Genomic DNA, 16,834 nt, shown 5'->3' with positions numbered 1-16,834 from the left:
TGATTAATACCTGAGCCACTTAACTGGGTGTTTGCTGTGTGCTGCCCTTTATCTAATTCTGCTGGGATTCTTACCAGTAGCGCTAAGCTGCTGTTTAAATGTCAAAACCACCTATCTTACTTGGGTAATGCTAAATTATATCCTGTTTGGTTTTGTTAAAATCTGAATTGTAAGTATTTGGTAGGCACAGTGGGTTAGGTTTGAAGTCAGCTTTAATATTAATCTCAGTGTTTGAGAACTGCCTTTACTCTGTGGCTTTTGCAATGTAGCTAGTTTACATTGTTTTTAAAAGGTCAAGTTGAAGGCAGGGGCCTTGATTCTGGGGTTGTTTGAAGACGAACAACTACAGAGGAATCTTCTATAATGAAAATTTTTTCTGAGGTGTCATTCTTGGGGGGGGGGGTGTGTGTAGTGACTGGCATAAAATATAAAATAGGGGTACTTATAAAGTTTTCTTGTATAGGTTTTGAGAAACCGGCACTCCTCAAAGTAGCATATGACCAATGCAGTTTTTGCTGATAATCCTACTACTGAACATTCTGCTAAAAAAAAGCTTCAAATTGAAAGAACATGACCATTTATTTAATAAACATGGCTACCTTACTAAAATATTTTCTGAAACCAAAAGCCAGGATGATGATACATTTCTAGTAGTAGTTTTTTTAATATATATATTTATTTATGAGAGAGAGAGAGAAAGGGAAACATCAATTTGTTGTTCCCCTTTATTTATGCATTCATTGGTAGCTTCTTGTATGTGCCCTGACCAGAGATCGAACATGCAACTTTGGTTTATCGGACAATGCTCTAACCACGTGAGCTTCCTGGCCAAGGTAGACCTAATAGAAGAGTTTATCATAGGGGAAAAAACCCCACAGCATTTGTTTCCTGATTTATTAGGTTATCTTCTTCTGTAACTTAAGGTAGTATCTTAAAACAAAGTCACCCAGTTACCGCTCAGGTAACAACAGTGACTCAGCCTTTGGGGCTTCTAGACCAAGGATTGACAATCTTTTTTCTGCTCCCGCACCCCCTCCGCTCCCCCGCCCCTGCGCCGCCTCTACACTATTAGCAAGAACAGCATGCTACCATGAACACCTCTTTTATTACTTCAGCCAGAATTAACTGCTCTTTAAAAGCCGCAGGTTTGGTTTTTTAATTTTTATCATCTGGATCAATTCTTTTATCTTTAAAAATTTTGGATTTATTTATTTGAAGGATATACTTCAAAATGAGCTGGTATATTGTGATCTACTTTTCTCTCCAAATGATTTCTGAAAACAGTTGTATTCATTAGATTTCTGTGTATGATAACACAGCAAGTTATTTTAACACAAACTTAGCACACTTTTGGCTAGATATTCCACACCAAATATCCAAGCTAAAATCAATTGCTTTAGGGATTTTAAATATACTTACAGGTCTGTATGAAAACACAAGACAGTTATTATAAAGAAATTTCTGTGGTTCATTTCTGATACTACTCATACCCCAGATTCTGAGATTGGAAATGTTAATTAAGCTAGTGCTTTTACTGTAATAAAATAGTAATTCCTTTCGATTTTTGTCTATTTTCAGAAAGTATTGAAAGCATCTACTATTAAACCTGGTATTAGAAAGGTCATTTCAAATGTTGCAGAATACAGAATGCTTTCAAGTATTTACCTTAACAAAACAAGTGTGAAATTTTGCCAAACATAAATATTGTCTTATGACATGGTGGTACGGCTTTTCTTTGCAGAACATTCTTTCTGCATTCTTACTTGCCTAAGATTATTCTCTCATCCTCAGTATGTGATGTGTGTTTTGGGAAAAACATTAAAAACAATTTAAATGATTAAGCAAACTTTTGCAGGCAAAACTGCTATACCTAATAGGATTTTACGTTTAACTGGAAAGGGCACTAAAAATAATCATTGTATACTTGAGTTTTTCCTCAAGACCTTTTTATTTTTGGAGAAATAATCATATCTCATAAAGGTGAAAGGGACAGAACTAAATTCTTCTATTGTATTTGTGCTATTATGAAATATCACATCTTTTAACTTGGCAAGAAAATACTGGGAAGGTTATTAATAGATAATGACTACCATTGATACATTAACGCTCTTAAAAGGCAAGGCAGACGCTCCAGCTTTTAAACGCTTACGTGCCCCAAAACTGCTAATTCACAAGCAACGTGGAGGTGGTCCCGCCAACGTTAGTCCCTTTCTCCAAGAGTGTACGTTAGTCACACCGAGGAAGAAACTTAATGTTTTACAAACTATTTTAACCCAATTATCTAAGTCTTTGAGAGTCAATAATTACTTGATATGCCCCTCGCCCAAATCCTGCTGCTACAATTTTGGTCCAATTCTTTAGCGTATTTATAGTACTCAAATCCTTTAACACCAAATTTATTAAGCTAGACCGACATACATATCCGCCAAAATGTCCGCAAGAAACGTTAAGAAAAGCTATCAGAAGGCCAGCTTGAGATGTCTCAGAAATGGCCTTCACTGTCCTGTGAAGCGATTATTTAAGTAACACCCGAAGAGACACTGCTAGTTCTAATTAGAAACCAAGCGTCTCAGCTTTCCAACTGTCAGAAGGGCGTTCGTAAGGGCAGGGAGGATTTTAAGCCTCGATTCATTCCCCCTCCCTGGGATGTAAGAAAACACCCACTATATGAAACTAGGCGGGGGAGGAGTGCTCGCAGCCAGCTGCAAGGGGAGCGCTCTGCAGGGAGGCCGTTTCCCTGAGTCACAGACAGGGCGGGAGGCTGGGCCCATCTGCCCACGCCACGTCCTCTTCCTAAAAGCCTCGGTTTAAATAGGCAGTGCCCACAGGGGCAGGGAGCAGGACCGCCATTCCTCAAGGTAGCCCAACAGCCACCGGAGTCCTAGGAGACACCACATTTCCCTAAAACTCGTTCTGCATTCGGGTAGTATTCGCCGACCTTCCTGACCAGCATCACGTGCACCCGGAAGTACGTGGGTGGGACCTAAGCGCCCACGGAAGTGACGTATCTGCCCTAGTCGCATGATGTGGCAAAATGCAAAAAAAAAAAAAAAAAAGGGAGGAGGAGGGAGGGAAAAGCAGGAGACTGGGGAATGTGATGAGTCCAAAAAAGTAGTCCCTTCGCTTCTTCTGGTTCCCTCGCGCTGCAGCAATAAGCGAAGCTTTGAACGCACTGCGTCCCGAATTCCTGCGCCCGTGGTACCGCGACGCTCCGTGGAGGGGTACATAAGACGGACGGGGGTGAGGAGACTTGGGCGGAGTTCTGTCGCCGGGATCCCTCCGCAGGGCTCAGCCGTTTCCGGAGTCTGCGCTGCGCCCGGTTCCGCCATTGCGGCTCTCCCGGACCCTGGAGCCTCCGCCCCCGACCCGAGCTCTTTCGTCTGCCTGCCAGTTTCCTGCATCCCCGGAGAGTATACTGCTGAGCCCAGCCTACCCCCTCCCCTTTCTCCTCCTCTCCCTTGGAGAGCCTGGGCAGCCACTGCCCCGCAGCCCCAGTGACAGGAGGAGACCATACCCCCGACAGCGCCATGGCCCAGATTCTGCCAATTCGTTTTCAGGAGCATCTCCAGGTGCGGCTCGGTCAGGGCTAGTGAGGGCTGTGGAGAGGGTGGTAAGAAGGAAAAAGCTGGAGTCTGGGCCCAAGCAAAGAGCCCGATCGGGGGTGGGGGGGTATTGGTGTCTGGGGTAGTTGGAGGATGGCGGCACTATCTTGGAATGGTTAAATGGTATGGGGCTTGGATGGAAAGGTAGAGAGTCGGGGTATGAAGGGCAGCGAGGCCAACCTAGAGTTCTAGGGCCTTTCTGTCTTACCTTACCAGGTGGCAAGAACTGCGCATACTAACTCCACCCCCCCACCCAGTTTTATTCAGTTCATTCATTTTGGTAGTTTGGGGGTTGGGGGGGATTCTCCCGCGTTTCTTCCAGAGCAAAGATCTCATCGCTTAGGCCATTGTAGGGCTGTCACTTCCCATTGCTCCTCTTCCTTTTCTCCACTCGTGTCTGCATCCAGGAGTTGTGGGGCGGGTGGGTTGAGGAAGAGCAGCCTTTTCCCCCCCCTCCCTTTGCGGCTCTCACAGAGAAAGACGTCTCCATCCCCAGGTGGGGGGGCGGGGAACGGCAGTGGCTCGTTTCTTGCCTTCCCCCAGGCAGTAGGATCAGGTCACTGAAGGAGCTGAGGGAGGATAGAAGGGGGGAACGTATTTCTCAGGGCGGTGTCAATCTTAGAGTGCGGTCGGGTCAAGGTCCCTAGGAGAACTCGCTTTTTCCCCCCTTTCTTGATTTCTTTGGAACGGTGTGGCTCTTACTCTCTCTCTCTGGTTCTAGAAGGTAGGAAAGAGTTATTCAGAGGTTTATCTTGGGGTCCGAAGGAGTTTAGCAGTTAAGTTGTGGGCGTGAGTACTTTCCTCCTTACCTCAGGATTGCCTGGAATTGAACCGAGCCCTGGGGATCGAGCACACCTGCTCTGAGATATGCTACAAGGTTATTTGGCCTGTAATTCGTTTCCTTTTAGTAGGTTCTAGAATTTTTCCCTCTGGTGCATTATCCTGTAGGCAACATACTGTTTTAACTGGCAGCATGCCCGTGGAGGGCCCAGGCAGGTGATGATTGGAGGGCTTGACTGAATTAAGTCTTTTCTAATTTTTCTTGTTCACCAATCTTGGTTTCACTTTGGCTGAAATAATTTATTCATATTAATTGTTTTCCTTCCCAACTGTCCCTTAAAGAGAACTGCCTCAGCTCAATCTTCTGAAAAGCTAATATGATAAAAGATGCCATAGTTTGACATACTAGTATTAGTGACATTTTGGACATTTTACCACTGAAGGTTAATTTTATTTACTTTCTCTCATTAGTATTACATGCACAAAGGATTCTCGTTAATAAAAGGGTTTAATATTCAGACTTTCAGTAACATAACTTTCTATTTCTTTACAGGTATAATCACCTTTGCTTATTACATCATCAGGAAATCTTTGCCTTTAAGTCTTGAAGTATAATGAATAATCTTTACTTAAGATGAATTAAGTAGTGCTCTTTCCTCAGTAATTCATCTGTTCGGGTCATTCTGAAGTGATTAAACACTTTTACTATAGGTTAAAAGAAGTTAAGTGACAGAATAGACACAGAAGTTATTTATGCTCAGTCTTAAGTTTTAATTACTATGGTTACTTCTGTTAAAGTGGGGTGTAGATGTATACAAAGGGTTAGGAAAACTGTCCTTGAGTGTGGAGGAAAGCACAGGCTCCTTACGCTATCGTGCATAATCTTTTCTGTGGATAGATGTTTGTAAAACCATACACAAGAGAAGCAGGTAAAATTGCTGTTTGCAAGGCAAAGGTATAACACAATAGTAAATTTCATTTCTTGACTAGCCGTGGTTTGGGCAATAGCTATTCATTTTATTAAAGAGGAAATAATTGCTAAATAATCCCAAAGATTGGAATCCAACCTTGTCACTAGTTAAAGACAGACTTAATATGGGTCTGACTGCTGAGGGATTCAGAACTTCTGCAAATACTTGAGTGAAACCATTTTCTTCTCAAATAATTTAAAGATTTGAAGGTAAAGCAGATTTTCAATTACACTTGAAGAATTCAGTCATCTATTTTTTGGAGTAATATGCCATCCCTAAACCTAAGCTTGCTATTGTGACTGTATGCTCCTGCTCAGCGATTTTTTTTCCTCCCAGTGTGCCACAAGAATTTTTAAAACATGCAGTGCCTATTTTGTCAGGGACACAGACCTCATTTCCTTTAGGTTGTCATAGAAAAAAAATGACAATAGCCAACACAACAATAGCAGTCCAGTGTGAACAAATGAAAATTATACCGTTTTTGTCACATCAGCAAAAATGATATTTTAGTGTGCTGTGGAATTTTAGTAATTAGTTTATGTGTGCCATGAGATGGAAAAGGTTGAAAATTGCTTCTCCATTTGATTAATTGCACAAAGCCCCAATTGCCAACCTTTTCCAGGATATGTATCTTCTCACTTCTTATCCCTTCCCATTTTAAAAATTAAGAAGGAGTATCTTAATTGACATTTTAGGTATTGGACCTCTGAGTCCCTGACAGCTCAGTAGCAGATCACACCCTGAAATACTTAGGATAAAAATTAGGAACAAGAATCGAGGAACTTGAATGTAGAGTTAGCTTGTGAAAGCTTTCAAAGGTGGCCTCTATATGAATTTATTTTTATAATGTAATTATTACATTATAAAGCTCTGTCATTGGGGTTTTGGGGTTAAAACTCTACAGCAAGTAAATGTTAATAGTTTATGAAGCTTTTTTTTTTTTTCTTTTTTAGGATGTTTAGGCTGATAGCAGTCAATAGAGAAAGCCTACTTGAGCAAGACAGAGTTGCAGATTGTGGGGAAAAAAAAATCTTAGGCTCTACATATAAAATGTTGCCTGCAATTCTCAGTTCTTGGCACATTAAGTGCTGTGTCTTTATGCCAATTGATACTTTCCACTGTTTTCCAGGTTCCTTGGGTCTGCAATAAAAAAACCTCCCCACGCTGTTCTTTTTCCTTTATTCCATAAACACAGGCCTGAAATGTGTTGCGAGTTGAATGTAGGGGTTCCTGCTGTGGTTTTGGTTTGCAAAGAGAAAGCACTGCTAAGTATTGCAGGGTTATGAGGTACTGCCTGTAAGAGGGAACTGCCTGGAATTATACTGCAGTCTACCCTGGGACTAGCTTCTGGGTTTAAGATTATCAGGTTTTTCAGAATTTTCCTAATGGTCAATATACTCATCTTAAATGCGTGTGGCTAATTCTAGTGACCCTGCTTTTATTCTCTAGGAAATAATTTTAAGACGTGTGTGTGTGTGTGTGTGTGTGTGTGTGTGTGTGTGTGGAACATCAGTCATTTTCATTTTAGTATGCAATAAAATAAATGATTTCAGGAACCTCAGCCTATGTTACTTGAATTATATTTCTTGAGACTTTTTTTCTGTCACTGTTACTGATGTGATTTCTCTTTTTGAAAGTTACTGTCCAATAGAACTTTCCTCTGTGATGAAAATTTGTACTAGCTACATAGGGATATTGAGCACTTGAAATATGGTTAGTGTGACTGAGGAACTAAGGTTTTACTTTTAGTACTTGTAAATTAATTTATATATAAATAGCCACCTGAGTCTATTGACTATGACATTGGACTGCACAATTATAGGCTATACTGATGTGCTTTGTGAGAGTGAAGATTTATCTGACCACCCGTATTTATTTGGTTAGACCATTTTGTTAGCTAAAATTAAAACATTGTTTGAAAGTGTTCGTTGAAGACTGTCTATTGGGTAAGTGGTGCTGATGAACAATGACTATTGAAATGGAGGGAGCAGCACACTTCTTGTGAGAACCTGTTGTATCTTATGAATGTGGCTGGCTACTTTCAGGTCTTCATTTAATCCCTGGACATTTTTTTTTTTTAATTTTTTAAAATTGATTTTTAGAAAGAAGCATTGATTTGTTGCCCCCACCTAGTCATGTGTTCATTGGTTGATTCCTGTGTGTGTCGTGACCAGAGATCAAACCTGCAACCTTGGCGTATCAGGACAATGTTCTAACCAACTGAGCTACCCAGTCAGGGCTCCTGACGTCCTTCTTAAACAGTTGAAGAAAGTGAGACTGAAACACAGTGTCAGAATGGGATTTGATCCTAGGTTTTCTGACACAGACTATTTCAGAAAAGAATGGTTGGCCTTAAGAGAAGTTATACAGTATTCTAGTATGCCTTTCTTTTTGGTTGGACTTTTTCCAAGAAATGATTTCTCTACTGGTTTAAAATGTGCTTAATGATATGGTATAGTAGACAGAATAGAGATTTGGGGGCTGTCAGTACTAGCGCTGTCCCATAGAAAAATAGTAAGAGCCAGATATTGTAATTTTACATTTTTCATTGGCCATATGAAAAGTAAAAAACAGGTGAAAATAATTTTAGTATGTTTATGTAACTCAGTATACCCAAAATGTTACAACTTTGACCTGTAGTCAGTATAAAATTTTCAAATGAGATATTTTACATCCCTTTTTTGGATGTGTACTGAATTTTCAAAATCTGATGTGTATTTTACACTTGGAGCACATCTCAGTTCAGATCCTATTTTCTTTGGAAATATTTGTATTTAGCTTTTATAAAATTTACAGTTGGAAAAGCAGATTTGCATGCCTAGGTAATTCCAGGCATACTTAAGTTTTCCATAAATAATCAATCATCAGTAACTTTGATTTTAATTAATTTCAATTTTAAGATAAATTCAGTCACAGTAACCACATTTCAAAGGCTCAGTACCACATACGGCTTATGAAATGTGGTTACAGTATTGGAGAGTACAGGTTAAGACTAACCTCTTGTTTCTTATATGTAGATAGGCGTAACTGCCTCAAAGTTATTGTGAAGGTCTGAGATCATGTATGTGAAAAGTGTTTTGGTGTAGCACTTTCAGAGCACTCACTGTTAAATACATAGTTGTGTCCAGTACATTTTATTCAGGTATCTCGGAACCAATGACATAATGTTTAATTTGCATAACTAGATTTTTATGATTCATAAATATTTGGTATCCACCTAAGATTTGAGTATATATCATATATCAACAACCATGTTAGCCTGGGAATGGCGTGGTGAACAAGGCTGGCTGCAGCCTACATTCGTGTTTGCATTGGTTCGTTGACAGAGGCTTTCCACATACAGTTACTGAATGTTTGCTATTGTTCAGAATTTAAAACAAACCTTAGTGATACAAAACTGATCCTGCTCTGAAACTGTGCCCAAAATAAAGAATTTTTAAAATCTTGTATTACATACCATGAGCACTCATTATGTACCATTGGTACATTTTTAATTAGTGTTTCTTGGTCAGAAATATTTGAGAAACCGAAATATTTGGTATCTGATAAAATACCCACACGGGAGGCCAGTCAGGCTTTTGTTTCTGTTATACATGGCCTTCTGTAAGATGGTGGTGTTGAAGTAAATGTTCTCATTTAGATGGGAAATGAGTTCGTTGCCGATATTTTAGTCTTATATATTAAAATGAGGCTGTTTCTCTAATCCATTTACATATGTGCCATGATAAAACTACTTCATAAATCAATTTGTAAATCATAGCGAAGTTTATAGCTCTACGTGAACTACACCCCCTCGCCCTGGCCAAGTACCTGTGGCTAATGCTCTTAACTCCATAGGCTGGTGGCAGGTTTGAGTCTGAATGTATTATGCAGAACCCATCTGTCAGATTTGGATTTTGTCTTTTGTATTATGAAACACATGATTTAAGATATTTTGTCCTAGTTTAGAGGGAATAATATCCATCAAATCTTAATTGCTCTGAAATATTCAAGATCAAAATAAATAGCTGTTTGAGCTCTTATTGTGTGCCAAGAACACTCTGGAATATTTTATGTTTATGATCTCGTTTTAATAGCAAGATAGGCACCTCAGGTAGAGTTAGACTTTTTTGCAGGTGAGGAAACAAGTTCATAGCAGTTAACTTGCAGAGTCACACATCTAATGAGTGGGCTGTCAGATTAGTCTCTTTCAGTGTGGCACATTGCCTCATTTGGTGAATGATCTGTATAATATGAACTGCAAAATATACCACAGTTTGTATATATACTGTGAAGTTCTTCGGTTGTACACATTGTACTAGTAGTTTGTCTTTAGGTCAGTAGTTTTTATATTTGAAAAGTTGGGGCCAGTGTGCCAACGTTCGATTTTTTTTTTTTTTAATGCCTTAAGACAGTTATTTAGACAATGTTTTTAAAGGGCTTTATCCAGGTTCCCACTATAAAATTGTGCAGAATGATTGGGGTCAGATTTACTTGTAACCAGAATTACCTATATCCTGTTCATAAGGCTGAACTTCTTAAACTTCTGTAGACGTTTCCTTGATGACAAGAGAATGGACATGTTCCAGCCACTTGTGAAAGCAGGAAACTTCTGCTTTCTATTTTACTATATTATGCATTCTTCTGTATTTATACTAATGTAAAAGTTGAGTAGAACTTTAGGAAGATGATTGTGCTTGGGGAGGAGGAAAGTGGGAGTGGAACATGCTTGCTCAGTTTGACTAGCATAACCATTGAGGGGAAATGGTTCCAAACTTGAAGGATTGTGCTTAGGAAGCAGAACATCCAAGTATTGTAATACTAGTACTTCCTGTTCTGAATCATTGGGTAAGGACATTTTCTTTAAGTTCCAATTAGGTAAAACAATTTAAAGCTTATAACTGAGAGAATAGGAAATGAGTCCATTAAAATCATTTCATCACATTAAAATGTTTTAAATTCAGCAATGTGCTGTTGTGGAAGATGTCTCAGATATTTAAGAGCTCTGCCTTTTTAGCTTTTCTTAACTACCTCATTTATTAGATTAAAGTAATTCTTTATCCAGTTGAATTGAAATTATGTGCCATGTTAAAGGAAAAAGCCACCCTCGACCTAGTTATGGAAGTTAAGATCTTGAAGTTATACCAGACCCTTTCCTCCTAATTTTCTATGTCTAGTCCATTTCTGGAGCAGGGAAGGGAGGAACTCTCACACTGGGGGTCCTGGGCATTGCAGTTTTTGATGATTCCTATCAATTGAAATTATGGGAATCTTAGTAGAAGAAAAAGGGGAATTGGATTGAGAGCTGCTTTCATCTATTTCTGACCAGCTGCTCATCTAAGAAAGAAGGCTTAAAAACTACCAAGGGGCCCTGGTAGGGTAGTTCAGTTGGTTAGAGCATTGTCCCTATGCACCGACACTGTGACTTTGATCTTTGGTCAGGGCACATACAAGAGTATAAGAATCCACCAATGAATATGTGAGTGAGTGAAACAACAAATTGATGTTTCTTTTTCTTTCCCCCTTCCTCTCTTTCTAAAAGTCAATAATATTAAAAACGCCACCAAAGTGGACAGTAAAGCCAAAGGCTGTCCATATACACTCACCTTGACAAAAAGATGACTTTGGATAGATCTCGTTATTTGAAATCATCTGGATTGGTAAGAGGTACATTTAACACATCTAACAATTAGTCTTCCCTGTATAGCAGTTACAACTGTTGGATGTTATAAACAAACATTTTGAATATTCCTCAAAAAACAGTCCCTTAGGGATATGTTTGTAGAGATCATAATCTGAGCAAGTGAAAACAACTTTCATAATGTGCAAATAGAAATTCTAGGCATGTTATAAAATTCCCATGGTTGCACCAGAATGGATTAAAAAACACATACACACACACAAAAAAACTTTGATGGAATAGAGATGACATCGCAGCGCTAGTGAAGACACTGAGGTAAAAAAAATGCCTATGAAGTGTTTAAATGAAATGGTTTCTGAAAGGTTAAGAACAGAAAAACATTTCCAAGTTAATTATGGTATAATTTTAAATATCTACATAAGTGAAGTAAAATGACTACTTGAATTATATATTAAGCATATATAATTCCTAGGAGTTTATACTCTAATGGGACTAAAAGCCTTTTTATTGAGGTAAAATTCACATAATTTAAAATCAGTCATTTTAACGTGAACAAATTAGGGGTATTTAGCACATTCACAATGTTGTACAACCATCACCTGTATCTAGTTCCCAAAATTTTTCATCTTTCCAAAAGGAAACCCCATAGCCATCAAGCAGCCTTTCCTTCCTCACTCCTCCTATCCCCTGGCAACTACTGATGTGCTCTCTCTCTGGATTTACCTGTTCCTAAAAATGGAATCATACAATATGTGTCTCTAACTTCTTTCACTAAGCATAATGTTTGAGATTCATCCATGTTATACTGTGTATCAGCACTTCATTCCTTTATGCCTGAATAATACTTCATTGAATGGACATACCACATTTTATTTGTTTTCTCACCCGCTGATGGGTATTTGGGTTCTTTCCACCTATTGGTTATTGTGAATAGTGCTGCAGTGAACATGAATGCATATGTTTTTGTTTGAATACTAGTTCTTCAGTTCTTTTGGATATATACTTAGGAGTGAAATTGCTGGGTTACAATGTAATTGTACGTTTTAACTTTTTGAGGGTCCGCCCAATCATTTTTCGTAGCAGCTGCATCATTTTGTATCTCCGCCAGCAATTTATGAGAGTTCCCAGTTATTTTCACATTCTCTCCAACACTTGTCCAAGAGTTTTTTTTGGCTATCTGGAGAATAGACTACTTGGGAAATGAATACCCTATTTGGGCATATATGATATTTTTAGTTCCATTTGTTCTTTCCCAAGCTTAGCCCTGCCTTTCCTTAAATTGCGTGTTCTGCTTTAGAATGCATTTGCATTCTAAAATTGGAGATACCACACATACCTCCACATATATCTGGGCTAGACATGCATCCCTATAACCTAATGGCCCTGTTGTAATTGTTGCATGCTTGTTAATGCAATGGGTAGAAGAGAACATATTTACTGTGGAATTCTCTGTGTATTGGTATAGTGTCTGGCATATAGTAGCTGCTCGGTAATTGTTTAAAAATGTGATTATTGGAACAAGTACTGCAGAACTAGGAAGAGACTGGAGAAAATACTTTAAAGGTTTTTCCCCCCCTACTGGAACTGGAAGACAACTTCAGAAAACGATTGTTGTCATTTGTGCCATGCAAAAAACACTTGATAAAATACAAACATCCATGGAGACAAAGAGTTGAAAGAACGGAACATGTACAGAAATACTTGATGCTGAAGGAAATTAGAAGCAGAATTGCCCTTGTGGAAATCTGCAATGTGGAAGATTAACCTAATTTTTTTTTAAAAGATTTTTAAATTTAGAGGGAAATCACAGTAATAACTACAAAACCAAAATAATTGGAGTGGAGGCTTTTTTCAGACAATGGAGGAAAACTTTCCTAATAGGAAAGAAGGAAAATTAAGGGGTTTGATGTTTGAGACAGGCCCGAGAAGTTTTAGTACCATGTATTAAGAAGAAAATCTACAAGTGTCCAGGGCATACCCTATCCCTGATCAAAAAATCAAGCCAATCTTACTTAGTTTTTTAGCACTGAAGGCCACATAGTGGAACAGGATAGGGTTTTGAGATGATAGAAAAAAAATTTTTTTTTCTTTTCAGAGGCAAAGCTGTGCCCTCACATCCCTGTGAGCCTGAAACCTGTTTTTCTCCCCATAGGTTGTTCCATCAGTAGTAATGATAAACATAGTTTAACACAAAGTAAGCAAAGGAGGCTATTTAATATAAAAATTATATTTAACAGGTTATAAAATTATGAGTTGATATTAATTTGCCAAAAATGTTCAGTAGGTGCTAATAGAAAATAAATCGTAGTCAGGTAATCATTTTAATGTTGTTTTGAACTCCCTGAATTTGTTAAAGTGATTGTGAGATAGTCTGTAAGTGTTCATGCTGAGTGTTACTTCATTTACTCGATTGATCTTGAAATTTCTGGCATTTAGGGTCACAAGGAAGCATTCCCATGACTCAAATATAAAATAAAATCGTTCTGGCCTTGTAACTTGTAGTACCTGAGTTCCAATCATGATTTAAATGATTGAACCAACTAGAATAATGAACAACAGAGCATAATGTCTAATTTCCTAGCAGATCTGTCAGTACAGGCAAGAAAAATACGTGAATATTGATGAGGTCTAGCTGAATCATTGGGTTCCCACTCAAAATAATGTTTCTTAAAGTCAGTAAGATGTGTTACAGAATGAAGTTTCTTTGGCATCTTTATAGTTTTAACAGTAAGGGAACTGACCAGATGTTTTAGTTATTCATACCAGGAAAACATGCCCTTGGTGTCTGCCCAGGGGTGTTCAGATTATCCTTTAAAGATCTTTGTTAAGTCAGCACTAAGTATGTATTATAATCTTGAACCCTCAAAGTAAACCTTGTTTCTGGTTCTTTGAAAGGAAGGTTTGGATAAATTTTGTCTTCGACCTGCATCCCTTACTCCTAACACAGATATATACCTATAATCCCATAGCGTTGGTAGCATTCAGGTTCTGTGTGCCAGCTGAATAGCTTTTATGCAGGAAAAGGCATTGCTTTGGAGAGTCATATCCATCTATAAGATTTGGGGCATAAAAACTTCCCTATATTCCCCTGCAGCTTGGCTAAAACTGATATGTAATAGTTCATGTACCTATGAATTAATATTTTCTAAGAATGAATCGCATTTAAAGTTTTTAAATTTTCTAGTTAGTAGTTACAAGAAGGAAAATGCTCTTTGAGTTTCCTGATAGTTTACCAAAGCTAATAGTCTTCACTGTGTCTCCAATGGTGTGGTTTCTTCCTCAATATATTACTTAACAATTTGGAGTCAGTGACCAGAGTCAAGAAACCTCCTAAGAGACAGTGATTGCCTTGCCTCAGACCGACAGGGAGTATAAACAAATCTTTATGTTTAAGTGTGGGATCAGCAAGGATTAAAGGCATATTTATTTGTTGCTGGAAATGTGAAGCACACAGAAGACAATGGCTGGTATCCTGTCGATGGAAGAACCAAAGGAATGCTGCATTTTCAGCATTTTTCTTTATTTCCTGTAGAAGACAGCAATTGCAGTTTTTTGTGACATTCTGCTAGTTTTCTGGAAGGGCTTAATGAAGTAACTTCTGTCAGCATATTTTTTTCATTGTGACTAATACTAGTGAAGGTAGAAGATGTTGGGAACTTTTAAAGGAAATTATGCTCAGTGAAATACTTGGAATAGGAAGTTAATCAAATCTTCAGACGCTTAACCTAAAAGTATCTTTATTGGGTGACATCCAAGTATCAGCAGGTCTTTCTAAAATTGTTGACCTAACTCTTTGGTGGTTATACCTATATTTATCAAGATACAAGATTCATTTACATAAATAACTGAAATAGGACTATACATAGCATTTACAGAGTAGCTTCATCTGAAATACAGTAGCTCATACATACTTCCTTTTCATCCTAATGATTCAGATGAAACAAGGAGGAAGGATCTGGAAAGTGTAAAGCCAAGCACTAATTGTGAAACATAAGTCCTTAGTAATGCTGGCATAAACACAAGTTTTAATGTGTTCTGATTTTCAGCTGATACAGCTGGTATATGAGTTCTGTTCTGAGTTCACTAGTCATTTATTTGGAGGCAAACTCCCCGGGTATGCTTATAAAAAAGCCTGTTTTCCCATTATCGGATCAAATGTAAGAGCTGCTGGTTGAAATTAGTAGGCTGAGAGCAAACCTATTACTCCTTTAATTATGTGATGTCTAGGGACAAACACAATTGTGACTGATTGTGGAGCTAGAGACTGTGCTAATGGATAATCCTCAGGTAGTCAAAGAATTGGACATTGAAAAATACAGTGTTTTTTACTGGGTTATATTGTTTTACGCTAACATTTTCTTTCAGTCCCTTTAACATTTTTATTGTTAGATGATGATGTATCCTAATGTTCTGACTCACTATCACTAGGTTTCCTGATTCCTTGATGTATGAAAAGTTCTTTTGGCTGTCTTTAGTAACAGCCAAAAGAACTTTTGCTTTGTTATGTTTTGAACAAAGCAAATTGGCCTGCCCTACGTTTGACTGTACGTTTGTCAGAAGCGTGACATCAGAGCCAATCTGTTTTAGGGTAGGGTATGTCGTGATACCATAGCCCCAGAACTAGATACTAACTGTAAAAGGACAGAAATCCCTAAAATACAGAGTGCTCATGTGCCCCCCCTCCCCGCACTGTTCTAAGTGTGTGTTGTGTGCTAAATCACTTTCATTCAACACCCAGGCATTCCTTGCTCCTCCTTAAGCAAGGATGGACACTTTCCCTTTTGTGTTTGCCATACTGACAATAAAATCAAGTATAGTTTCAAGACCAAGACAGGAAAGACAAAGCTCAAAACATTAAAAACTGATGAGCATTTAACCTAGGTTTCTGAATCTCATATTGTGGAAGGTAAAATTTTTTTTACCATATTTCTTTGATCTTAGTACAGTCTCATACTAACCACTTTTGAAATAGGAAAATTATCTTACAGTTGTATATTCTTTCCCCAGAATCTTTATGATACTGATAAACACCTTAGAAATTGAGGCAACTGTAGTTTACCAAGCACAGAATTGGCCTCTTTATTTATTTTTTTATGTTCTTTGAAGAAATTGCTTCTTATTACATCTGCACATTCTCAGTCCACCTCAGTCCCTGGACCTCTGATATTTGAATTTTTAGTGACTTTTTTTGGGAGGAAAGGGGCACCCATATTGAGTTTTTCCTTGGGTCCTTCCTTTTGCTAGCACTGAACTTCGGAAAAATTTTCCCCAAGCCTTCTGCAAATATCTGGACTCTGAAACCTGAAAGTTCTATTTTTTTCTGGTTCTTCCTATCTTGCCAGAAACCCTTGTATAAGATATGTGTGTCTCTAAACCAGCTGTTCTTCATATTTTGCCAGAGTTTAATGTGAAAGAAGTTCTTCTTTTCTCCTGGTTGGACTCCCAAGAAAAACTTCTGAAAACAGTGCTCTCTAAAAGAACTGCGTAGTGATAGTAATGTCCTATATTCTGAGCCTTCCAGTACGGTAGTCACAGGTGGCTGTTGAGTACTTGAAATGCGACTAGTACCTGGGGAATTGAATTTAAATTTTATTTGTTTAACAAAATCAAATACCTGCCTATAACCTCTGGCTGCCACATTGGTCAGAGTAGCAAACCTCTCAGTTCTGGCTGGGCGGGTGTCCCGTGTGCAGCGTCTTTACAGAGCTTGAGTTCTTTCGCTCTTTGACTGATTTTCTTTCACCTGTACCTTTTGAAGTTGTAGTCTTCCTGCCTTACAGAAAATTGCCCAATAAAAATCTTATCTTTATAATTTAATTTTCAAGTTCCGTAACCTACAGAAGAGTGGAGATTAATTTCTT

General features: G+C 38.3%; 1 protein-coding gene across 3 annotated transcripts in view; it reads left to right on the top strand.

The window, feature by feature from the left end:
* Positions 1–3,228: 3,228 nt before the first annotated feature.
* The window catches only part of CLTC (clathrin heavy chain), a 66,395-nt gene continuing 52,789 nt past the window's right edge, over positions 3,229–16,834 (top strand). For all 3 annotated transcript variants that reach the window (XM_054574867.1, XM_054574866.1, XM_054574865.1), the window contains exon 1: positions 3,229–3,569. In XM_054574867.1, coding sequence (XP_054430842.1) covers positions 3,528–3,569 — 42 coding nt within the window. In that variant the 5' untranslated portion in view covers positions 3,229–3,527. The remainder of the gene's footprint in view (positions 3,570–16,834) is intronic.

This window comes from Pteronotus mesoamericanus, unplaced genomic scaffold, assembly GCF_021234165.1.
Source record: "Pteronotus mesoamericanus isolate MK-2021 breed Mesoamerican mustached bat unplaced genomic scaffold, CSHL_Meso_final contig_269, whole genome shotgun sequence".
Taxonomy (NCBI): domain Eukaryota; kingdom Metazoa; phylum Chordata; class Mammalia; order Chiroptera; family Mormoopidae; genus Pteronotus; species Pteronotus mesoamericanus.
The sequence above is the reverse complement of the archived record's forward strand: the minus strand, read 5'-3'. Positions and strand labels throughout refer to the sequence as shown.